The 26,090-nt window shown below is 47.5% G+C and overlaps 1 protein-coding gene and 1 long non-coding RNA gene across 4 annotated transcripts in view; both read right to left on the reverse strand.

Annotated features, from left to right (window-relative positions):
• Positions 1-4,293, reverse strand: part of SNTA1 (syntrophin alpha 1) — a 28,953-nt gene extending 24,660 nt beyond the window's left edge. For all 3 annotated transcript variants that reach the window (XR_014832206.1, XM_003359945.6, XM_085003634.1), the window contains exons 1-2: positions 3,861-4,293; positions 437-622 (exon numbers count right to left, since the gene is read on the reverse strand). Coding sequence is in view for 2 of the 3 variants with exons in the window: in XM_003359945.6 (XP_003359993.1) it covers positions 437-622; positions 3,861-4,170 (496 nt within the window). In the remaining variant the exon portion in view is untranslated. The remainder of the gene's footprint in view (positions 1-436; positions 623-3,860) is intronic.
• The window catches only part of LOC146395264 (uncharacterized), a 624,884-nt gene that overhangs the window by 86,633 nt on the left and 512,161 nt on the right, over positions 1-26,090 (reverse strand). The window lies entirely within an intron of this gene.

Consider the following 26,090-nt stretch of genomic DNA (forward strand, 5'->3'; position numbering starts at 1 on the left):
GGTTCTAGATCTCTTGGAGTTGAGAGCTCCCCTGACGCCTCGGGAAAGAATCAGCTGCCCCTTTGCCAGTCCCCATCCCAGCACCTCTTTTCCCCTGGGTTCCTCACTGGGTGGCAGATCCTGCCATGGCCCTTTTATCCTATTCCCACAACACAGCAAGGCAGAAGTTACCTCCCTGCCCTCTAGATGAGGAAACCAAGGCTCAGGGAAATGGCACAACTTGTCCAAGGCCACAGAACTGGGAGTATGAGAGAAGAAATGAAATCCAGGTCTGTCTTGACTGGGGCCAGCTCTCCCTCTGCCCCACCCCGCTGTCTCAAGGCAGGTCTCCAAGTCCTGTTTCTATTCTCAACCCTACACACCTTCCATGCCCTACTGCTTGCGGCCTGGGGGAGGTAAGGAAGAACCAGACTCCCCTGGGGTCCCCAGTCCTTACCCTCCAGCACCACCTCTTTGCCTGTCTTCTTCAGGACTTGCACTGCCTCATCATGGGTGGCAGAGGAAAGGTCTTCCCCATTCACTGACAGGATGGCATCCCCCACGAAGAGGGCCTCCGTCTGGTCAGCTGCCAGGCCCTTGAAGATCTTGGAGATGAGAATAGGCATCTTGTTCTCTCGGCCGCCTGCATAGGCACAAAAGAGGAAGAAACTGAAGGAAACACTCCAAGACTTGGGTGCCACATTAAGGCAAAATTATGTCTGAAGGCCTCCCTCTGTGCCCAGCCCAGTGCTGGGAAAGGGGAGGTGGGGGGCAAAGAGATTCTCAGAAGTCTTAGATATTTGAGACACTAATAATACTTATAAGTCATTTTCTAGCCCTTTTTTTTTTCTTTTCTTTCCTTTTTTTTTTTTTTTTTTTTTTTTTGACCACGCCTGTGGCACGTGGAAGTTCCCAAGCCAGGGATCAAACCTGTGCCACAGCAGCAACCCAAGCCACAACATTGACAATGTTGGATCCTTAACCTGCTGGGCTACCAGGGAACTACAAGTCATTTTCTAAACTTACCATGTTATAATGGATCTTTTGGTTAAATGCTTTGGGTGTTCACCAGTATTTGAGTAACTTACAAGGTGCTTCAATAGCTTTTTCTTAAATATTTTGGATTTTAAGCAATCTTTCCACAATGGGAGAACCCATTGAGAGCCTCTAATTGAAAATGAAGGAGTTCCTGTTGTGGCTCGGCAGGTTAAGAACCCGACTAGTATCCATGAGGATTCGGGTTCAATCCCTGGCCTCACTCAGGGGGTTAAGGATATGGTGTTGCCGCAAGCTGCAGCATAGGTTACAGATGTGGCTCAGATCCCACGTGCCTGTGGCTGTGGTATAGGCCAGCAGCTATGGCTCTGATTCATCCCCTAGCCCCAGAACTTCCATATGCTGCAGGTGCAGCCCTAAAAAGAAAAAGAAAAAAGAAAGAAAAAGAAAATGAAGATAGATGTCAGCTATTGCTATGGTCACAAAGGATCTCTTCAGCAACTAGAAAGCTTTACAACCTGGGACCCATGCTAGAAACCAAGGTCTTAAAGTCTTGAGATTTCAAAAGTCTATTTGAATTACAGTCTGATGGGGGGGGAGGGAAGCTAATACATTTACCACAGTGCTTCATTGCTAAACTCCTGAATGCCCTTTTAAAATAAGAAACAGTAAAGACAGTTCACATCAGTTCCACATACCAAGTGCCAAGCACCACGCTAAACGCTTTCAATCTTGTCTCACTGCATCTTCACGACACCCCAACCACACAGGCATGCTCAGATCCCTATCAGGACAACTGAAGTGTGGAGAGAAGCCCCTTGGACAAGGTTACCCAGCTGGTTAGTGGCAAAACAAATATCTAAATCTGGGTCTCCTGGCTCCAGAACCAACACTCAACTCCACGGTCAGGCCCTCAGATACCACACTACTGGTTTATCCTCAAAGATAAGGAATTAGTGGCCCAGAGAAGGGAGGTCATAATTCCAAGGTCACACAACAAATTGGTGGCAGAAGTAGCATTGGAATGCCTCTCCTGACGCCCCACAAAGACCCAACAGTTTGCTCTTTGCACTGCAAAGAGCCTGAGGCCTAGAAAAGGAAGAGATTTCTATTTATATCTGCCCTCTTCACCTGAAACTACCCTTTCAAAGGGTCACCTCAAACTTCAGTTCAGTTTGGATCCATAATCATTCCTGGATGCCTTGGGCTGGGCTGGTCCCTAGAGGAAAGGTCAACATGGCAACAGGAGCTCAGTCTCCATACATGAAGAATTGAATGGGGCTGGTATTCCCCTGACACCTCCTAAAAATACCTTTACCCTCACCTGGAACAATGAAGCTGGGGAGTATTTTATGTGACCTTAGAAAGTTCCCCTCCTCTCCAAGATTCAGTTTGTCCATTTGCAAAATGGATCTCTATATGAACTCTTAAGTTCCTTCCTCCTTTTGAGTGTACAATTTCTGGATTGACCTGTTGCCCTATCCTTTGCTAAAGTTTTGAGGGCAAAACTGGCGCTCCCTCCCTGGCTCTCCCTTTTCACCCTTTTAGATGCCTTTGGTTGGCTGCACGGAAGTTTGTCCTTCTATGGGGAAGAAGTGACTTCTCTGGACACTCTCTAGTGGCCTGAAAATTGAGGTTCAAATCCCAGCTCTGCCACTTACCAGCTATGTGATCCTGGGAAAACCATTTGACTTTTCTGAGTCTCAGTTTCTTCACCGGCTAAATGAGGATTATGCTTCCTATCTTTTAGTACTTGTAGCCAGGTTAGAGTAGATTGTGAGCCTAGAGTACTGGGCACAGCACTTGACACACAGTGGTAGCCAAGTCACCCCTCACCTAGGCCAAAGGGTCTGGAAGCACCAGGAACAGAGCCAATATCAGGGTAAGAGAAATGTGCACACCCAGGGCTAACTCTTTCCCAAGGCTAACACCCTTTCCCAAGTCAGATAACACTGCTTTGGCTGGGAGCTAGGAGCCTTAGAAGTAAGTGGTTTGGAATGGTGAACCCAGCAGCTGGAGTGTGCAGGGTTTTTTAGCACTATGGTTAGTTACTTGGGATGTCTTTCCTGGCCTCCATTTTTCCTCTCATCTAACAGCAATAATTAACCAGGCACCTACTATGTGTTGGCAGGGTGGGTACTTTGGACTCTTTTTTTTTTCTTTTTAGGGCCACACCTGAGGCATATGTAAGTTCCCAGGCTAGGCTAGGGATCCAATCCCAGCTGCAGCTGCAGTACTAGGGGCTGAGAGCCAGTCTCAATCATGTGCAAGGTGCAAATGGTCAGATCAGGAAACTCAAACCCAGCTTTTAGGACTCTTCACCTAGGTACACAGCCTCAGGTTTCTAGGTCCTTTTTTTCTCTCTATCTGGGAGCTCAGTCCAGCTGGTGCCTCCATGTAGTTTGCAATCCTCCTCACCGGCCATGCTTCCTACTCCAGGCCTTACTAGCCCTCCCTCCCACTTTGGTTGTATCTTGAAGACTCCCCCATCCATGGCCTAGCAGCCCCCCAGGCCTCAAACCCCTTTCTCCATCCTTTGCTCTCCTGGGGCTCCTCTTATCCCTGATGGCCGTGCAACCCCTGAGAGGCAACCAGTCTTAGATCTCTTCGCCTCCGCACGGAACTCCCCACCCACGTGTCCTCGGTGGGCCCCTCAACGCCCTCCACATATCTGCCTTCTAACTAAGACTTCCGATTCTCAAAACCCTCTCCGACCTTGATGCTCCTTGTTTCCTGGGTTCCCTCTGTCCTCTCGGACGCCCTTACCCCCAAGACCGAAGTCCTCCAACTCCACGTCCTCGGTACGCCGCCAGCCCCTGCGACCCCGGCGCCCTCATCTGTCCCACAGACACCACAACCAGCGCCCTCGGTGCCCCGGCGCCCACCTTTGATGCTGATACCCAGCCCGCCGGCATCGGCCTTGTGCACCGTCACGAAGCGCGTCTGGGGCAGTTGCGCCTCAGGCAGCTGCGGGGACGCGGCGCCTGGTTCGGTGGCACCGTTGAGCTGCGCGGGCACCGGCTCCCGCTGGGCGACGGGTTCCGGGCCGGGTTCGCCGTCGGCGGGGCTCACGGTCAGCGTGTCCTCAGCTAGACTGAGCAGCACCCGCTGCCACCGCTCTCCGCCGGCCCCCGAGCCCGCTCCGGCGCGCAGTTCCAGCAGCCCTGTGCGCGGGGCGCGCCTGCCTGACGCCATCTTCGCCTCCGAGCCCCCAGGCCGCCGCGTTCGCCCTGTCCCGCAGTGCCCGGCAGGCTCTGACCCAGCGCCCAGGGCAGAGGGCAGCGGGGGCCCCACTGGGCCTGCCGCCACCCTCCACCTGGGGGTGGAGCCTAGGGGCGGGGCTATGTGTGGGTGTGGCTAACGGCGGGGGCGTGGCCACAGACAAGCTTCAGGAGAGACAGGGAGGGCGGGGTCCAGGAGCCGAAGGATGTAGTGTGGGACTTCATGGGGGTGGGGTCATAAGGGCGTCTGGGCGGGACCACGAGTTACAGCGAGAAGCTTCTGAAACGGGGGCGGTGGGGCAATTAGGGGCGTGGCTTCATCCTGTGGAAGAGACTTCGCTGGGCGTGGCAGTCCGGGGCCAGGACCGTCGCTCACCTACGTGACAGCACAGGAAAAAGAACCATGGACACTGCTGCGAGACTTTGGTTGTTGAGGTGGGACTGCATATGGCGGAGAGCCGGACTCCAGAGACAGGGCTTGAGTTTAAGTAGTAGACACCAAGCCGCGAGGGACTTCGCAGGCTGGCAGCTAAAGAAGGTTTGAGGGAGCCTGTTTCCCAGGGTGGGGCCAGAGCTAATATCTGTGGGCGTGGCTTAGTGTGGGGCGTGGTGACTAACGCTAACAGGCCCCTCCCACTGGGATGAGCACGTTGCAGGCTGTTTAGGGTTTGGGGAAAGAGTGGGTACTGCCCTCACTTGGAAATTGGAAAGGTGTTTGAGATTAAGCCCTTGTTCTTGGAGTTCACGTCGTGGCTCAGTGGTTTCCGAATCCGACTAGGAACCATGAGGTTGTGGGTTCCATCCCTGGCCTCGCTCAGTGGGTGAGCTGTGGTGTAGGTCGCAGACATGGCTTGGATCTGGCGTTGCTGTGGCTGCGGTGTAGGCCGGCAGCTACAGCTCCGATTTGACCCCTAGCCTGGGAACCTCCATATGCCGCGGGTGCGGCCCTAAAAAGACCAAAAAAAAAAAAAAAAAAAAGACAAAATAAAACTAAAGATTAAGCCGTTGTTCTGTTCACAGTCAAATACGGAGAAGCCTTAAGTCCCACACTGAGAGACCTGGAGGGAGAAGAACCCCTGTGAGGAAAGAGGGCTGGAAGGTGGGGCTCTCTGGGTCTGGGTCTCTGGAGACCTGGCTTACAATACTGCTCAGACACTGTGTTAGCCCCATATCGACCCTGGTCCAGGTACTTTCAGTTCTCTAGGCCTCAATTTCCTCATCTGTGAGATGGGGGTCATAATAACCCCTGCCTCACAGGGGACTGTGTCAGGATTAAATCAATGGGGAAAAGTAAACTGTGAATCTTATGCAATCAATATAATCACCTTTATTTATTGAATGCCTACATTGAATGCTTACTATTGGCCAGGCCCAGATCTAAGCATCTGCATGTATCTTCTTGACTTTACAGTAACCTCATGGAGTAGCTACAGTTGAGAACACTCTCATTAAACAGAAGTGAAAACTTAGATTTAGAAAGTTTAATTGGCTCAGGTCACACATTTGTGAGTAGCGCAGGGCTGGAATTCAAATCTAGGACTGTTTGACATGTGTGTCTGGGCACTGATCCACTATGCTAGGCAGTTGCCAAACACACAAGTGAGGTGTGATGGTTACCAGAAAAAACCCACGACATTGCACTCCTCAACCAGCCCTCATATCTGCCCCTTTTCTCCATCTTCCAACGTGTTGGGCAATAAATAGTTAGGGCCACATTGTATGTAGATTCCCTGCACCTTCAGGTAAAATTCTACACATAAGATACCATCAAGGGGAGTTCCCATCATGGCTCAGTGGAAACAGATCTGACTAGTATCCATGAGGACTCAGGTTCCATCCCTGGGCTCGCTCAGGGGGTTAAGGATCCAGGGTTGCCGTGAGCTGTGATGTAGGTCTCAGACATGGCTTGGATCATGCTTTGCTGAGGCTGTGGTGTAGGCCAGCAGCTGTAGCTCCAATTCGACCCCTAGCCTGGGAACCACCGTGTGATGAGGTGCAGACCTAAAAAATACAAAAAAAAAAAAAAAAAGACACCATCAAGGGAAAAAAATAATTCATACGAAAACAGGTTCATATACAAATTGACCACAGCAAACTCATGTTTGCAAGTAACTAGACCAAGATAAGTATCCAGTAATAGAGGAATGCCTCTATACCACTGAAAACCCACTGAAGCCACATGCATAATACGATGTATTATATGCACATGTACACATGAAAAAAATAGGTGCCAGGAGTTCCTGCTGTGGTGCAACAGGATCGGTGGCGTCTCTGCAGTGCTGGGATACAGGTTTGATCCCCAACCCAGCATAGTGGGTTAAGGATCCAGTGCTGCCGCAGCTGTGGCGTAGGTTGCAACTGTGGCTTGGATCTGATCCCTGCCCTGGGAACTCCATATGCAGTGGAGCGGCCAAAAAAGGGTGAAAAAAATAGATGATGCCGTTTGTTCAGTTTGCTATATATTGGACCATGAGCTGGCTGATTAATATACATTGTCATTTAAACCTCACATAAATCCTACACGGTCTGTACATTATCCCCATTTTATAGATGAGGAAATTGAGACTCCACTAGTAAGAACAGATCTCTGAGCAAACCTGGGTCTCTCTGGCTTCCAAGCCCATATCCCTCCTACTTCTCCTTTCCACAGCCCACACAGCAGAAAGAGATGAATTTACGATTCATTCATTCATTTAACAATATTTATTCAATATCCACTGTATGCTAGACCCAGTGGTAAGTGTGCAAACAAGATAGTTGTAAACAAGATAGGCTCCCATTTCACAGGAAATACAGCCCACATGGAGACAGGAGCCCATGGTGGTTAAGAGCATGAGCTTTGTCTTCTAATGTTCTGTGTTCAATTTCCTGCTCTGTCTTTTTTTCAGTCCTTACCGAGATATGCAATGCTGTGCCACTTTCTATCTCTGTGGTCCTGGGAGACTTACTTAACCTCTAAGCCCCCATTTCATTATCTATAAATTAAGAATCATAGAACTGAATTCTGCTTAACACAATTCCTGTACTACATAATTAGCATTCAAAAATATGAGTTGTAATTATCTTGGAAAACAAGCATCAATCAAAAAGCTTTAATTTGGAATAATAAGTATCAAAACATGGAAGACACAAGTAAAACAAACAAACCAACCCAGGGTCTGACATATACACGACACTCAATAAATACATGAAAGAAAGAGAGAGACAAAGTGAGAAAGGAAGGAAAAAAAGAAGGAAGATAGAATGGGAGGACGAAAGAAGGAAATACAGCATTACATACATGTATTGATATTTTTTAAGTAGGACTGTGCTTACTTACTGAGAAGACCAGGGTAAACACTTATGAAAAGTGAGAACTATATTTTACTTGGCTTTGGGAAGCTTCATTCTGAAGGTAGAGAAGGGAGGGCAGGCAGCAATCAGGCGGGAGGTGAGAGATCAGAGGGGAGATGGGACTCCTTTCCCAGGACCAAAGCCTGAAGCCAGATCCTTAAAAGTCCTCCCACGTACTGCCCTGCTTCAAAAAGACTTAATAAGCCCAAGGCAAACTCGGTGAGAAAGAGCCCTGAGAGAGAATCCCTTCCCTGGAAGACTGTTTTCTATGGTTATAATGGGAAAGGAGGAAGGAGAGGGACGATGTGGGCAGAATAAAAGAAGGCTAGCAGAGCCAGAAGAAATGGAAGAAATGGAAGAAGGATGCAGAGCCAGAGAAAATAGTGATGAATGCGTGTGTGTACGTAGATGTGTATGTGTGCGTATGTAGATGTGTGTGTGCATGTGTATTTTATGCACCTATCTGTGAGTGTGTGTGTCCATGATCCCACAGCATCCCATTGCCAATCAGTTGTGCCCATCAGTCCACCCCCAGGAACCCTGGAGCAGGAGGAATGCTCTGCCCCTCCGCTGTGGTCGGCTGATGCCTCTCTGCCATGGCTCAGAAATTGGCCCTCCAAGACCCACATCCACAGGCCTGGCTCCCCACCAAACCCCAGGGCAGATCTTCCAGAGGAAACCAGTTTACTCCCTAGGGATAAGGGAGGGAGACGGGAGGAATTCTCATTGTGTCTCTGTGAGAATGGCGGTTTGATCCCTGGCCCGGCTCAATGGGTTAGGGATCTGGCACTGCCATAAGCTTGCAGCAGAATTTGCAGATGTGGCTCAGGTCTGGTGTTGCTATAGCTTTAGCACAGGTCACATCTGCAGCACTGATTCGACCTCTGGCCCAGGAACTTCCATATGCAGCAAGTTCAGCCTTAAAAAGAAAAAAAAAAAAAGGAGTTCCCGTCGTGGCTCAGATGAAACGAATCCATCTAGTAACCGTGAGGTTGTGGGTTCAATCCCCGCCCTCACTCAGTGGATTAAGGATCTGGCATTGCCATAAGCTGTGTAGGGCGAAGACACAGCTTGGATTTCCCATTGCTATGGCTGTGGTATTGGCTGGCAGCTGCAGCTCCAGTTTGACCTCTAGTCTGGGAAGTTCCATATGCTGCAGGTGAGGCCCAAAAAGCAAAAAAAAAGAAAAATTGAAGAGGAGTTCCCTTGCGGTGCAATGGGTTAAAGATCCAGAATTGTCGCTGCAGTGGCTTGGGTCACTGCTGTGGCGTGATTGATCCCAGGCCCATGAACTTCCACATGCTGCACGTGTAGCCAAAAAAAAGTAAAGAAAAGTTGAAGAATATCTTACAAGATATGGTTGAGGAGTTCCCACTGTGACACAGTGGGTTAAAAATCCGACCACAGCAGCTTCAGGTACTGCAGAGGCCCTATTTGATCCCTAGCCCAGCTCAGTGGATTTAAGGATCTAGCATTACCACAGCCGGGTGTAGTTTGTCATTTTCTTTTTCTTTCTTTTTCTTTTTTATTTGTATTTTTATTTTTTTGGTCTTTTTGCCATTTCTAGGGCCACTCCTGCAGCACATGGATGTTCCCAGGCTAGGGGTCTAACCGGAGCTGTAGACGTGGGCCTACACCACAGCCACAGCAACACAGGATCTGAGCCCCATCTGTGACCTACACCACAGCTCACAGCAACGCCAGATCATTAACCCATTGATCGAGGCCAGGGATCGAACACAAAACCTCATCATTCCTAGTTGGATTCTTTAACCACTGAGCCATGACGGGAACTCCAGCTGGGTGTAGTTTGAAACTTCGGCTTGGATTCAGTCTCTGGCCTGGGAACTTCCATGTGCCATGGGTGCGGCCATTAAAAAAAAAAGTCTAGCTATGTCAACATCAGATCAAATAGTCATCAACTTATCCAATAAATACGTGTTAAGGTCTACTCTTGTAGTTTAAGAAACTGCACCCTCAGATCGCAAGAGAGAAAAATGTAAAACCTAGATTTAAAAAATTTAAAAGTTGGAGTTCCCTTCATGACTCAGAGGTTATTGAACCCAACTAGGATCCATGAGGATGCAGGTTCAATCCCTGGCCTCACTCACTGGTTAAGGATCCGGCTTTGTTATGAAATGTGGTACAGGTTACAGACTCGCTTCAGATCTGGTGTTGCTGTGGCTGAGGCGTAGGCCTGCAGCTGTAGCTCTGATTGGACCCCCTAGCCTGGGGAACTTCCACATGCTGCGGGTACAGCCCTTAATTTAAAAGGGGGGGGGTTGTTTATTTATTTATTTGTCTTTTTCTCTTTTTAGGGCCACACCCACGGCATGTAGAGGTTCCCAGGCTAGGGGTCTAATCAGAGCTGTAGCTGCCAGCCTACGCCACAGCAATGCGGGATCCGAGCCGTGTCTGCAACCTACACCACAGCTCTTGGCAGCGCCGGATCCTTAACCCACCTAGCGAGGCTAGGGGTCGAACCAGCAACCTCATGGTTCCTAGTTGGATTCGTTTCCACTGCGCCATGATAGGAACTCCAAAAGGGAAAAAAATTTTAAAGTTTGCTTTTAAAAATAAATAATTCCGGAGTTCCTGTAGTGGCTCAGTGGTTAACGAACCTGACTAGGAACCATGAGGTTGCAGGTTCGATCCCTGGCCTCGATCAGTGGGTTAAGGATCCAGAGCTGCCATGAGCTGTGGTGTAGGCAGAAGATGCGGCTCGGATCCCGCATTGCTGTGGCTTGGTGTAGGCTGGTGGCTACAGCTCTAATTGGACCCTAGCCTGGGAACCTCCATATGCCACAGGTGTGGCCCTAGAAAAGACAGTAAAATAAAATAAAATAATTCCAGTTTTATAGTTAGACACTTCCTTAAATGTAATAAAACTTACAGTTACCATATGATCTAGCAATTCTACTCTTAGGTATATGCCTGAGAGAAATGAAAACATGTTATTGTTATTGTTATTATTATTGCCAAAAGGTGAAAACGATCCAAAAGCCCAACAACCAATGCAATATTTTCATGTAATAGACTGTTATTAAGCAATAAAAAAGAATGATGGAGTTGCTTGGTGGGGCAGTGGGTTAAGGATCTGATGTTGTCGCTGCTGTGGCACGGATTTGATCCCTGGCCCGGGAATTCCCACATGCCATGGGTGCCGCCTCAGCCACAGCAGTAAAGTAACAATGCTGGATCCTTAATCTGCTGGGTCCATAGGAGATTTCCTACTTTATGTTTTTAAGAGAACCCTCTGGCCACAACAGTGAGGTGGGGTGGATTAGAAGCAAAGAGACTATTCCATGAGGGAGGTCCTAGAGAGCCACTCTAGCTCTTTCTCCCCAGCCCAGTATGTGTCACTCACAAAAAACGCTGTCAAGCATGTGGAGACAGGCCAATGCTGGGGCCATATGGATTTTACTTCTTAGTGCCACATCTAACAGCTGCCAGCAGAGGGCAGTGAAGAGCCAGGGCTGCAGGGTCCGAGGCAGGCTGGCCACCCAGCCCCAGCAAAAGATGGGAATCTTAGAGTTCCCACTGTGGCCCAGTGTGTTAAGAATCTGACTGCAGCAGCTCACCTTGTTGCAGAGCTGTGGTTTGATCCCCAGCCCTGTGCAGTGGGTTAAAGGATCTGTTGTTGTACCTTGCACCTGTGGCTTAGATTCAATTCCTGGTCGCAGAACTTAGGCATGCCACAGACGCAGCCACTTAGAATGGGGTGGGAAGAAGGCATCCTTGAGATTGTCACTTCGGAAGCACTTTCTTCCATTCCTCATGTGAGGATTAAACATCTCCTTCACAGATAGTGATAATAATTGTGGTTACCGTATTATACCAGTCACCATTTATTGAATACATCCCGACTCTACACTCCCAACCCTTAGTTGAAGACCTGGCCAGTTTTTGTTTTGGCTTTTTAGGGCTTCACCTGCAGCATATGGAAGTTCCCAGGCTAGGGGTCAAATCGGTGCGACAGCTGTCAGCCTACGTACGCCACAGCCACGAGGGACCCAAACCGTATCTGTGACCTACACCACCCCAGCTCACGGCAATGCCAGATCCCCAACCCCATGATCAAGGCCAGGAATTGAACCTGCATCCTCATGGATACTAGACAGGTTCGTTTCTGCTGCGCCAAAACGGGAACTCGTGAAGACCCAGCCAATTGGAGGGTCGGGTAGACTTGGCCTCAACCCCAGCTCTTCCACTCATATTGTGTGATTTCAAACAACTTCCTCTTCTGTAAAATGGAGATAATAAAACAAAAGGCTAGAAGGCGCTGAGAGAATTAAATGGGCCCTGTATCAGATGCCTAGCATATGGGAGTGACTCCATAAATTAATTCCTCCTTCTGGTTTCTGTAGACTCTTTTTTTTTTTTTTAGTTTTACTTTTATTTTTAGGCCTGCACCCACGGCATATGGAAGTTCCCAGGCTAGGCATCGAAGCGGAGCTGCAGCTACCAGCCTACACCACAGCCACAGCAACACCAGATCCGAGCCGTGTCTATGACCCACACCACAGCTCACAGCAACGCTGAATCCTTAACCCACTGAACAAGGCCAGGGATGGAACCTGCATCCTCATGGATACTAATCGGATGTGTTATCACTGAGCCACAGTGGAACTCCCTGTAGACCCTTATTTACACAAATGTTCTTAATGTCACTTAATAGACATTCACCCTGTGCATACTCTGCCTGGATCTATCCTGTGTGCTCAGGGACACAGGGTGGACATCCCAGATTGGCAGGAATCAGGAAGGCACCCCTGTTTGAGGGGGGTCCTCACTAAATCTATCTGGATTAAGAGCCGAGATTCCAAATTCCTGCTGCTTTGCTTTATTTTTTGTTTTTGTTTCTGGTTGTTTTTTTATTTTTTACTCCAATAGTTATCAATACTATTATCTATCCTCTCTCTCTCTCTCTTTTTTTTTTTTGCTTTTCTAGGCTAGGAGTTGAAACAGAGCTGCAACTGCTAACCTACACCACAGCCATGGCAGGATCCAAGCTGTGTCTGCCACTTATACTACGGCTTAGGGCAGCAGAGGATCCTTAACCCACTGAGCAAGGCCAAGGATCAAACCCAAATCCTCATGGATACTAGTCAAGTTCATAACCTGCTGAGCCACAATGGGTACTCCCTTGCTGCCCTGCTTTAAATTTTTGTTGTGCCACTCAGTACATGACCTCGGGCAGGTGACCCTGTCTCGCCAAGCCTCAGTTGCATCATCTGAAAATGGGATAGCTGCAGTACCTAGAATATCAGAGTGATATTTAAATGGAACAGAGCAAATGCAGAGTAAGTGCTCAGGAAATTTGAAAGCAAAACGGTGTTGGTATTGGAGTTCTCTTGTGGTGCAGTGGGTTAAGGATCCTGCATTGTCACTGCAGGCCTGTGGGTCAGTGCTGTGGCTCGGGTTCAGTCCCTGGCCTGGGAACTTCCATATGCCATAGGCGTGGCCAAAAAATAAAAAAAGAACAGTGCTAGCCTCCCTTAAAGTTACTTCTCCCCTGAGCAGTCCTTACTGCTCACGATGGTCAAAAACCCAAATGATGAGACTGGTAGCAGAGAGGAGGCAAAAACTCAGTACCTGAAGACTGGATCTAACACTTCCCAACTATGCGGCCCTGGGCATTTGGCCTGATCTTCAGTTTCCCATCTGAAAAAGTGGGATCCTAATAGTACCTACCTATTAGGGATTTTTGAGGGTTAAATGAATAAAATACTTAGAAAGTGCTTAACACAGTGTCGGACAAAGTGCGCAAAACATGTTCGGTTACTACTACTATTATTATCACGGTGACTATTACTACCATGCAGTCTTCCACATCCACCCTGGCATCCATTCCTATGGATTCAACACCCTAAAAGCCTCTCAAAGATGTCTCCATCCTCCATTCCCAGGCCTGGCCCTGCCTATCATTGCACATCTCTATTAGAGCCTTGTTAAAAGATTGCTGGGGGAGTTCCACTGGTGGCTCAGGATAACAAACCCAGCTAGTGTCCATGAGGGTGTAGGTTCAATCCCTAGCCTCGCTCAGTGGGTTAAGGATCAGGCATTGATGTGAGCTGTGGTGTAGGTTGTAGATACATCTCCGATCCCACATTGCTGTGGCTGTGGCATAGGCCGGCAGCTGTAGCTCCAGTTCGACCCTAGCCTGGGAATTCCCATATGCCACAGTGAGGCCCTAAAAAGACCAAAAAAAAAAAAAAACGAAAAAAAGATTTCTGGGCTCTATTCAGCAATTAATACATCCAGAGTTTATGATTCGGTGGGTCTGCAGTAGACTAATCTGCATTTTTAGCAAGTTACCAGGTGATGATGATGCTGTGGTCCAAGAACTGCCCTTTGACAACCTCTGCTTCTGAGCTTCTCTCAGCCTCTGATTCAGGATTCTTCCATCTAACCCTTCTCCAGGCAGGTGGCGTCAGAACTGGGGCAACTTCGGGCTGCAGAACACCCCGAAGGCTATAGGCTGGGGTATGAAAAGGGGATTGGCCTCTGGTTGCAGGGTTCGTTCTTCGCCTGGGAATCTGCTAGGGTAATCCAAGGGCCTGAAAATCCCACTCCCTTGTTCCTCTTCCAAAGCCCCACCACCACCACAACACACGCACAGCTCTCACCCTGCCTCTCCTTAACCACTAGCTCCAGAAAGAGTACCAAGCTGTGGAGGGAGCGCCCCCCGGGGCTCAAAGCTCATCTCTCCTCATGCTGTATCCAAAATAAACCTGCATCCCTCTTCTCACAGATGTTTTATTTACCCTCCTCTCTGATCTGAAATTCCCTCAAGGAGTTCCCATCATGGCTGAGCAGAAACGAATCTGACCAGTACCCATGAGGATGCAGGTTTGATCCCTGGCCTCTCTCAGTGGGTTAAGGATCCGGCGTTGCCATGAGCTGAGATGTAGGTCGCAGACACAGCTCGGATCTGGTGTTGCTGTGGCTGCAGTATAGACCAGCAGCTATAGCTCCAATTGGACCCCTAGCCTGGGAACCTCCATATGCTTCGAGTGCGAAATTAAAAGACCAAAAAAAAAAAAAAAGAAAAGAAAAAGAAAAAGAAATTCCCTCAAAAGCATCCACCAGTCATTCTTCCAAAGCACAGTAGTTACCTCATTACTTGGATATTAATAGACTTCACTTGGCATCAAGGAGCCAGTTGAAACATGCCTGGGCTCTGTGTGCAGAGATGGCTTCCTGTAGACAGCCTGGTGTGAGGCCAGGCCCTGCTCACCTCCCTCCCCGCCGCCTTCCCCCCTCATGCTCTTGCCCACATCAGAGAGAATTCTGGAACCACAGACTCATGAGGAACTGCGGAGGCCAAACCATCCACTCTACAGAAACCTGGAGTCACCCAGCAAAATAGAGGCAGCACCCAGAAGGGAACCCAGGGCTCCTCGGCAGCCTTTCCCCCTTCCTCGCCTCAGCTATGCCCTGAGACCCATCTGACCAGGAGACCCTCAAAATCCTAGCCTGGCTGAGGAGTCAAGGGTGACTCCTTATCTCCCAATGATAATGTGTTTTTTTGTTTGTTTGTTTGTTTGTTTGTTTTTGGCTGCACCTGTGGCAGGTAGAAGTTCCCAGTCCAGGGGTGGAACCCAGGCTACAGTATCAAGCAGAGCTGCTGCAGTGACAATGCCAGATCCTTAACCCCCTGCACCACAAGGGAACTCCACCCAGTAATAATTAATGGTTATTGAGTATGATTTATAAACTCTCCATGGCCTCTTATGAGGTAACTTCTGTCACTTAACCCATTTTACAGATAAGGAAACAGTCACAGCCAAGGAAAATGTTACACAATTATAACTGAGGGAGTCCTTGGGGAGGACGCCAGGCCCGAAGCAATCAATTGCCGATGTTCTGGGATCCTTCTCTCCTCACCCTGAGGCTTTCTTGTCTCCTGCAGCACCTATAACCTCTTTCCAGATTCTGGGACAATGAAGAGATTTAGCTCATATGCATTAGGGCTAACTCTATACCAAATGCGTTCCTTGCATTATCTTCCTTCTCCCTCAGGACAATTCTCTATGATAAAGATTGTTGCTTTATTTTATTTTATTTTATTTTGGCCAAGCCCATAGCATGCCAAAGTTCCCAGACCAGGGATCAAACCTGTGCCACAGAATGCCAAGTCCTTAACCCACTGAGCCACCAGGGAACTCTTGATAATGACAAATTAGCCCCATTTCTGATGAGGAATGAGAACTCCCGATAATGACAAATTAGCCCCACTTTTTTTTTTTTGTCTTTTTGCTATTTCTTTGGGCCGCTCCCGTGTCATATGGAGGTTCCCAGGCTAGGGGTCGAATCGGAGCTGTAGCCCCCAGCCTAAGCCAGAGCCACAGCAATGCAGGATCTGAGCCGTGTCTGTGACCTACACCACAGCTCACGGCAACGTCAGATCTTTAACCCACTGAGCAAGGGCAGGGACCGAACCCGCAACCTCATGGTTCCTAATTGGATTCGTTAACCACTGTGCCACGACGGGAACTCCAGCCCCATTTCTGATGAGGTGATCTGTCCAAGGACTCACTCTCAGTAATGAATCGGGTATTCATTCAGGTGGGCCTGCCTCCCAAGCCTATTTTCTTAACCTTGAGACTTCTCTTTTTTTCTTTTTAAGGCATGTGGAAGTTCCTTGGCTAGGGGTCAAATCAGAGCTGCAGCTGCTGGCGTATGCCACAGCCACAGCCACAGCCATGTAGATCTGAGCTACATCTGCCACCTAAGCTGCAGCTTGCAGCAATGCCAGATCCTTAATCCACTGAGCAAGACCAGGGATTGAACTCCCATCCTCATGGATACTAGTCAGGTCCTTAACCCCCTGAGCCACAGTGGGAATTCCCTAGAGACTTTTCTGCAAGCACCCTCCTCGGTAGACTTTCCCCATCCATAGTAATCAGAGGGACCATCAGTGAGCGCTCATTGAGTGCCAGGCACCAATTTGCCACAATCCCAACATGGTCCATTGCACTTGATCTTATTAGTACATTTGAATCCACGACTTGTTACAACCACAGTACATTACTGCCTTGGTCACACCTGCCCATCATCGGGTGGATGGTAAGTGGGTTTCCAGGTTCAAGACTCTCTAGGAACATTGTTTTGGGAAAGTCTCCTCCATAAATAGGATGGGGAAAGGGAGAGTTTTGGCAGAAAGGCTACCAAGGGCAAAGCAGACCAAGGCTGAGAGTGACTGGGCAGCCAGAAAGTAGACTAGGCAAGCTGACCAGGGCAGGGGCCGGGGGGGGCGGGGTTGTTCAGTATAGAGGATTCTTTGTCAGGCCAGAAGCTGCGAGGCTGCCCCATCCCTACCATCTGGCTCCAGCTCCAACCCAGTGATGCATAATGGGGAAATGGGGGTGGGGGTGCTGGGGGCTGCCCACCTGCTCTGCCTCCTGGGATAAGCCAACCCAAGACCTCCCAGGCCCATCTGGCCAACATATCCCCAAGCCCCGACTACCCCTGGGGACCCCTTTCGACAGGCTGAAATTGGCCGGGAGTGTGGCCAGCCTGTCAGGGTCACAGGTCACTGTTAATCTGCCAGAACAAGGGAGGGCGGGCAGGTGGGCAGGCAGCCAGTGTGGGCAAAGCCCTGGCAGTTCTTGCCGTCTGCTCTGGTGGCCTGGAGGGAGATTTCCCTCTTCTGGGAGTCAGGGAGGTGGGCTGGAAAGAATACCAACTCTAGGAAAATTGCAAGTGCTCCTGTCTTTCTACTTAGCAATTCCTCTTTTAGGTGAGGACTCCAGATAAACTCTCAAGATGTCACTGCACCCTGAGGACTCCAGAGAAACACGCAAGATGTCATTGCGCAACATTGGCAATAACCTAAATGCCCATCAATAGAACCTAGACCATGTTCCTCACTGCTACTCAACTACTGGGTCTGAGAATGGAGACCCCTCCCCATGCCAACATGACTGTTTGTTCCTGGAAATTCTTACCTGGAAAGATAAGACTGTAAACCAATAAATAACTTTGCTATTTGCCTCAGGCAATTCTTGCAAACCAATTTGTTCAGGCAAACCATTTGCTCACCTTAGCAAACACCTCTCTTATCAGACAACAGTTCACTTGTCTCAGGCCTCCACCAGCTCTGAACTTTTAGGTCACAAACTTTGCCCAATCTCAATCAGTTTTCTACCTTAAAAGACTCACGCTTGAGCCCAGGCCACCTCCCCAACCCTGTAAATATTCTTCCCTGATCACCCACTTTTGAGGTACTGCTAAGACTCCTGTTCCCCTTTTGCTGTAGCAGATTTCGTAAATTCATCTTTGCTTAATCCACAGCTTTTTCTGATAGTCTTTCTGGAGGAGTTGACAATAGACAAAATGTCAAAATGTGGTTGATTTATTTATTTATTTTGCTTTTTAGGGCCGCACGTGCAGCATATAGAGGTTCCCAGGTTAGGGGTTGAATTGGAGCTACAGATGCCGGCCTACACCACAGTCACAGCAACACCAGATCCTTAACCCACTGAGCAAGGCCAGGGTTTGAACCGGCAACCTCATGGTTCCTTGTTGGATTCTTTTCCACTGTGTCACAACTTAAACTCCAAAATGTGGTCTATTTATATGACAGAAAACTTTACAGTAGGTAAAATGAATGAACTAGAAATGGATGGATCTTGAAAACCTAAGGTTAAGCGAAAATTCAAGTTGCAGAAAGATGTGGCAAAGAAAATATGGTGAATCATGTAACATTTTAAAAACACACAAATAAGGAGTTCTCTGTGGCGCGTCAGGTTGAGGATCAGGCTTTGTCACAGCAGTAGCTTAGATCACAACTGTGGCATGGGTCTGGTCCCTGGCCTGGGAACTTCCACATGCTGCAGGAACACCCAAAATGTTTAAAAAATTAAAAAATAAAAATAAAAACAAAAACATGTAAATAATATTGTGTATAGTTTTAGGGTAGACATATTAAAAACAAGATATGCATGGTTGGAGTTTCCCACTGTGGCTTAGCGGCAACGAACCCCACTAGTATCCATGAGGACCTGAGTTCGATCCCTGGCCTTGCTAAGTGGGTTGAGGATCTGGCATTGCCGCGAGGGCCTTTGGAGGTTGCAGACCCGGCTCGGATCCTGAGTTGCTGTGGCTGTAGGCAGGCAGCTACAGCTCTGATTCAACCCCTAGCCCGGGAAATTCCATATGCCTCAGGTGTGGCTATAAAGAGAAAAAAAAAATGTCTATTGCCACAAGCTTATGCATTTTTTTGGTAAATTCTAGTAAAACATATAACATGAAATTTACCAATTTAACTGATTTTGAGTGCACAGTTTTGTGGCTTTAGGTTCATTTACTTTTGTTATGCAACCATCACCATTGTCCATTTCCAGAACTTTTTCATCTTTCCAAACTGAAAGTACACACAGAATAATTAATAATTCCCCATTGTTCCCCTTCCCCTAGTCCCTGGCAACCACCATTCTACTTTGACTCTGTGAACTTGACAACTCTTGGTACCTCATATAAGTGGTATCATACTACACTTGTCCTTTTGAGACTGCCTTATTTCACTTAGTATAATGTCTTCAAGATTCATCTATGCTGTAGCATGTGCTAGAATTTCCTTCTTTCCTCCGTTTTTTTTTTTTTTTTTTTTTTTTTGGCTATACCTTCAGCATGTGAAAACTTCCAGGCCAGTGATCAAACCCATACCACAACAGCAATCAAAACCACAACAGTGACAATGCCAGACCCTTAACTCACTGAGCCACCAGGGAACTCCAAATTTCCTTTTTAAAGCTGAATGATATTCCCCTGTTGGTATATATTACATTTTGTTTATCCAGTGATCTGTCAATGGACACAACTTGCTTACACCTTCTCACTCTTCTGAATGATGCTGCTATGAACAGGGGTTTACAAGTATCTGCTTAAGATCCTGCTTGTAGTTCTTTTTAGTTTGTACCCAAAAATGAAATTGCTATATCATATAGTAATTCTATGTTTAATTTTTTTTTTTTTTTTTTTTTTTTGTCTTTTTCTAGGGCCGCTCCTGCGGCATATGGAGGTTCCCAGGCTAGGGGTGGAATTGGAGCTGTAGCTGCCGGCCTGTGCCACAGCCACAGCAACACAGGATCCAAGCCTCGACTGCAACCTACACCACAGTTCACAGCAACACCGGATCCTTAACCCACTGAGCAAGCCCAGGGATCGAACCCGCAACCTCATGGTTCCTTGTCGGATTCGTTAACCACTGAGCCACGACAGGAACTCCTACGTTTAATTTTTTAAGAAATTATCATGCCATTTTCCATAGCAACTGCACCATTCTCCATTACTAACAGCAGTGAGTACACAAGGGTTTCAATTCCACATCCTCACCAGTCCTTGTTATTCTCCCTTTTTTTTGTCTTTTGTCCTTTTAGGGCAGCACTCATGGCATATAGAGGTTCCAAGGCTAGGGGTCTAATCAGAGCTGTAGCCACGGGCCTACGCCACAGTCACCACAACGCCAGATCCGAGTCAAGTCTGCAACCTACACCACAGCTCACAGCAACGCCAGATCCTTAACCCACTGAGTGAGGCCAAGTATTGAACCCGCAATCTCATGGTTCCTCATCTGGTTCGTTTCTGCTGCGCCACTACGGAACTCCTATTCTCCATTTTTTTATAATAGCCATCTTAATGGGTATGCAGAGTGGGCTTTTTTCCAATACTAATAGTCTTGTGAGTTTCCATTGTGGCTCAGTGGGTTAAGAACCCGACTATTATCCATGAGGATGTGGGTTCAATCCCTGGCATCCCTCAGTGTGTTAAGGATCCGATGTTGCCGTGAGCTACAGTGTAGGTCACATATGTGGCTCTGATCTAGCACTGCTATGGCTGTGGTATAGGCCTGCAGATGCAGCTCCAATTCAACCCCTAGCCTGGGAGCTTCCATATGCCACATCTGCACCAAAAAAGGAAAAAAAAAAATTTAACAACAAAAAAAAGAGAGGAATGAAGGAATTTCTTGAGGCACAGTGGGTTAAGGATCCAGCATTGTCACTGTCATAGCACCAGTTCAGTCCCTGACCTGGGAACTTCCACATGCCATGGGTACAGCTAGAAAAAAAAGACCTAAGGAAAGAGAAGAATGGGAGTTCCCGTCGTGGCACAGTGTTTAACGAATCTGACGAGGAACCATGAGGTTGCGGGTTCGGTCCCTGCCCTTGCTCAGTGGGTTAAAGATCCGGCGTTGCCCTGAGCTCTGGTGTAGGTTGCAGACGCGGCTCGGATCCTGAGTTGTTGTGGCTCTGGTGTAAGCCAGCAGCTACAGCTCCAATTAGACCCCTAGCCTGGGAACCTCCATATGCCATGGGAATGGCCCAAGCAAAAAAAAAAAAAAAAAAAAAAAAAAAAAGACAAGAGAAGAATGAAGTCCAGTTTATGTCTTAGAACCAGGCTTTAGGCCACAAACCATTCTTTAAAAGCAGGGGAGGGAATTCCCATTGTGGCTCAGCGGGTAAAAAGAACCTGACTAATATCCATAGGGATTCAGGTTCGATCCCTGGCCTCACTCAGTGGATTAAAGGATCCAGCATTGCTGTGGCTGTGGCTGTAGGCCAGCAGCTACAGCTCTGATTTGACCCCTAGCCTGGGAACTTCCATAGGATGCGGGTGTGGCCCTAAAAAGCCAAAGGAAAAAAAATTCAGTTTCTTTGTCACATCAGCCACTTTTCAAGTGTTCATAGCCCCCGTGTGGTAACTGACCAGGGTGCTGGACAAGTGCAGACATGGAACATCTCTGTCGTCTCAGAGACTCCTTGGAGAGCACTGATCTAGATGTTGGAGGAAGCACGGAAGGATAGAAGCAGCAGGAATGTGAGCAGGGCAGGCCTTTGTGTTGGAACAAAAGAGTCAGGGAGGGAAAGAGTCAGGGAGGGAGACTCCTTGGAGAGCACTGATCTAGATGTTGGAGGAAGCACGGAAGGATAGAAGCAGCAGGAATGTGAGCAGGGCAGGCCTTTGTGTTGGAACAAAAGAGTCAGGGAGGGAAAGAGGTGGGTACCCAGCACATTAAAGTGGACAGGTTATGATGAAGAGACTGAATGAACCTTGATGGCAGTGGGGGCAGAGAAGGGGAAGCAGTGAGGAAACAAGATTCTGACAGACCTGGACTCCTCTCCCTGCCACTTGCTATGTGGCGTTGGGCAATGCGTGCACGCCACTTCTCTGAGCTGCAGTTTCTTCAACTATAAAGTGGAAATAATTGGAATTTCCTGGTGGTACAGGTTAAGAATCTGGTGTCGTCACTGCTGTGGCACGGGTCACTGCTGTGCCTCAGATTCAGTCCCTGGCCTGGGAACTTCTATATGCTACAGATAGGACCAAATAAAATAAAATAAGATAATAGAATGGAAATAATACAAGTATTAGCCATGGAGTTCCCTTGCAGCCTAGCAGTTAAGGATTCGGTGTTGTCACTCCTGTGGCTCTGGGAACTGCTACATGCTGAAGGTGCAGCCAAAAAAAAAAAAAAAAAGGTACCAGCTGTATAAGCATTGTTGTGAATTTTAAAGGGATAATATGGGTACAGCAGAGCTTTTCCTACTGTCTGTGACCACTTTACTGTTTCCAATCCACCATGGACTGATAGTTTATAAAATTCAATGAAAATAAATTATTCAAAAAATAATTGGCGGAGCTCCCGTTGTGGCACAGTGGTTAATGAACCCGACTAGGAACCATGAGGTTGTGGGTTTGATCCCAGGCCTTGCTCAGTGGGTTAAGGATCCGGCATTGCCCTGAGCTGTGGTGTAGGTTGCAGACTCGGCTTGGATCCTGTGTTGCTGTGGCTGTGGCATAGGCTGGCGGCTACAGATCTGATTCGACCCCTAGCCTGGGAACCTCCCTATGCCATGGGGGCGACCCAAGAAATGGCAAAAAGACAAAAATAAAATAAAATAAAATAATTGGATGTCACAGCAACGTCAAATTGCCATAAACTCTTCTAGACATTCTCCATTTCTTACATATTTTGCGATAACAAACAGTTGAGGGACTTACACAATCCACACTTTGAGTAGCAGTGATTATAGGTTACTTGGTTTCATGGTTGACAAGGTCAATGAAAGCCATGGCTATTATTAATAAAAATATTGGATGGAGCAATGAATAATAAATGTGGGGGTGGCAAGATGGAGTCCTGGATAATATCATATTGCGGTTAATACTCACAAGAGGAAGAGGCAGGTCTGGAGCGCAGATACAGTCACTCCTGAGTCCTCTCATTCACTGCAGTAGGGAGAGGGCAATGGAGACCGCACGTCTGACTGGAGGTAGACCTGAAAGTTGGGCCTGGCTGAGGCCAGGTGTACCTCTGGGCTTGTTATTTTTACCAGCCTCTCTGCTGCTGAAACTCTGGTGTTACGAGTCAAATGTGGAGAAATGAATCCTTTTGCAGTTGATCGGCTTACCAATTGAATGGCTAGGTGAGGTCTCAACCTTTCCACCTTCCTGCCACAGGACCCTTGTACATGCTGTGTGTCCCCTCCTCCTGGGCATTTTCCCTCCCTTCATCTGGTTAACGCCCACTGATCCCTGAGATTTTTTTGCTGCTCCCCCTCCCAGCTGCTTTTGCAGGGAAGTTTCCCGATTAATTAAAATTTCATGGCTTCAGAGTTCTATTAGTTAGAATTTCACAACCAGAGAATTCTATTGATTAGAATTTTATGGCACCAGAGAAATATTGATTGGCATTCCACGGCCCCAGAATTCTATTACTTAGAATTTCATGACTTGAGAATGCCATTGATTCAAATTTCATGCTTAGTGTTCCAGTAATGAATGTTTCCCCCAGATACCAACACAGGCAGCTTATCCCTCTAGTCAAACTGTCCCCTTCTAGGGGAGGCCTTCCTTCACCCCCTGGTTTCAAATTGTCTGTCTGCCACCTGCTCCTGCTTTATTTTTTTTCCATGGTGGTGATTATCACTTAACATATAAAATATGTTACTTACTGCTCCACGTAGTAGAATGTAAAATGTTCCACCAGGGCAGGGATTTTTCTCTCTCTGGCTTACTACCATATCCCTAGAGCCTAGAATAGTGCCTGATACATAGTAGATGCTCAATAAATTATCGTTGAATGTTTATAAGTGAATCAACTATGGAATAAATAAACTTTTTTTTTTTTTCTTTTCTGGCTGCCTTGCAGCTTATGGAATACCCAGGCCAGGGCTCAGATCTGAGCTACTGCTGCAGCAACACCGGATCCTTTAAGCCACTGTTCCAGGCAGGGGATCGAACCTGTGATCCAGGACTCCTAAGACACCACCAATCCTATATTATGCCACAGGGGGAACGCCAATAAATTTTTTTTTTTTTTGTCTTTTTATGGCCACACCCACGGCATATGAAAGGTTGCAAGCTAGGGATCAAATCTGAGCCACAGCTGCCAGCCTATGCCACAGCCACAGCAACCTGGGACCTGATATGCATCTGTGACCTACACCACAGCTCACAGCAACACCGGATTCTTAAGCCACTGAGTGAGGCCAGGGATCAAACACACATCCTCATGGATATTACTCAGATTCATTTCCACTAAGCCATGATGGGAAATCCTTTTTTTTAAAAAAATAATTTTTCAAAGAGTGATTGCCCATTCTCCACCTACGTCTTCTAGCATGCTATGTCTCACTCAAGGCTTCAACTCACAATGGAGAGAAGAATAACTCTCCTTTCTCTAGTTGAGTCTTCTCATCTGAATCAAATCTAGGCTTCTAAAAGAGGGAAAGAGGGTGAAGGAGAGAGAGGGAGAGTCTAAAAGGGGATATTCTGGAGTTCCTGTCATGGCACAGCAGAAACGAATCTGACTAGGAACCATGAGGTTGTGGGTATGATCTCTGGCCTCCAACTGTGGGTTAAGGATCCAGCGTTGCCGAGAGCTGAGGTGTAGACTGGTGGCTACAGCTCCAATTGGACCCTACCCTGGGAACCTCCATGTGCCTCTGGTGAAGCCCTGAAAAGACAAAAATAAAAAATAAAAGGGGATATCCTGGGAGTTCCCATCGTGGCTCAACAGATTAAGAACCCAACCAACATAGTGTCCGTGAGGATTCGGATTCGCTCCCTGGCTTCACTCAGTGGGTTAAGTCTCTGGTGTTGCTGCAAGCTGCACCTTAGGTCACAGAAGAGGCTCAGACCCAGCATTGCTGTGGCTGTGGCATAGGCCTTAGCTGCAGCTCGATTCTGGAAACTTCCATATGCCAAAGGTGTGGCCGCAAAAATAAAAGTAAAGTAAAATAAAATAATTTTTTTTTTTTTTTTAAAAAAAGGGATATCCTGGAGTTCCCGTCGTGGCTCAGTGGTTAACGAATCTAACTAGGAACCATGAGGTTGTGGGTTTGATCCCTGGCCTTGTTCAGTGGATTAAGGATCCGCCATTGCCGTGAGCTGTGATGTAGGTCACAGACAAGGCTCAGATCCTGCCTTGTTGTGGCTCTGGCGTAGGCCGGTGGCTACAGCTCATATTAGACCCCTAGCCTGGGAACCTCTATATGCCGCAGGAACAGCCCTAGAAACGACAAAAAGACAAAAAATTAAAATAAAAATTAAAATTAAAAAAATAAAAAAGGGATATCCTAAGATTTGGAATCCGCTAATTTTTCAGACCTCAAATGTAACATCACCTCCTCCAGGAAGTTTTCCCTGATGACCAGATTAACTTGGCTCACTTGTTAAATGCTCTTCAACTTTCAGGCACCCTATTCACAGCATTCTGTATTATACTATTTGTATTTAGAGTTGTTTTGGATGATCAGTTAATATCTACATATAAGGACCCTATCTGCTTTGCACCTCATGTCTAGACCAGTTCCTGGCACACAGTAGGTGCTCTAGCCATATATGTGAAGCGACATGTGAATACTCCTGCTAGCAGAATGGCAAAGAATAGGCTAGGTCAATAGCTGCCAAGGGATGCCAGAGGGAGAAAGTCCCTCAGGAGACTGGAGTGTGTGGGTCCGCAGCCTCCCACTGGAGTCATCTACAAGGTTAAGAAGCAGAGTAGGGGTGGGCAAACTTCTTGTATAAATGGACAGATAGTAAAGCATAGTCTGCCTGCTGTTGTAGCAATCAGCCATAAACAATACATAAACGATAAGCATGGATGCACTCCAAAAAAACTTTACTTATGGACACTAAAATTTATAATTTTTTTTTTTTTTTTTTTAATGGCCGCACCCAAGGCACATGGATGTTCCTGGGCCAGGGACTGAATTTGACCTATGCCAACCTATGCTATCTACATCCTTTAATCCTCTGCGCTAGGCTGGGGATCAAACCTGTGCCTCCGCAGCCAAATTCTCAACCCACTTCACTACAGCAAGAACTCCTAAAATTTATAAACTTAAAAATAAGTCTCAAGTGTCACAAGCAACAATCTTTGGTCTTTTCAACAGTTAAACAGTAAATTCTTCATAAACAGCACCAAAGAGCAAGCAGGCAAGGGCTATCATCTGCAAAGCTCCAAAATAAAGCTTTAAGTAGGAAGTACGTGTGGGAGATGGAGGTGGAGAACGGTCGTTTTCTAAGTCCGCAAGGTTGGGCAAGTCA

The sequence above is a fragment of the Sus scrofa genome, chromosome 17 (genome assembly GCF_054392235.1).
Source record: "Sus scrofa isolate SSC_HxYL_T2T_F1_AM1 chromosome 17, Sscrofa_HxYL_maternal_Yorkshire_Landrace_v2.0, whole genome shotgun sequence".
NCBI lineage: Eukaryota > Metazoa > Chordata > Mammalia > Artiodactyla > Suidae > Sus > Sus scrofa.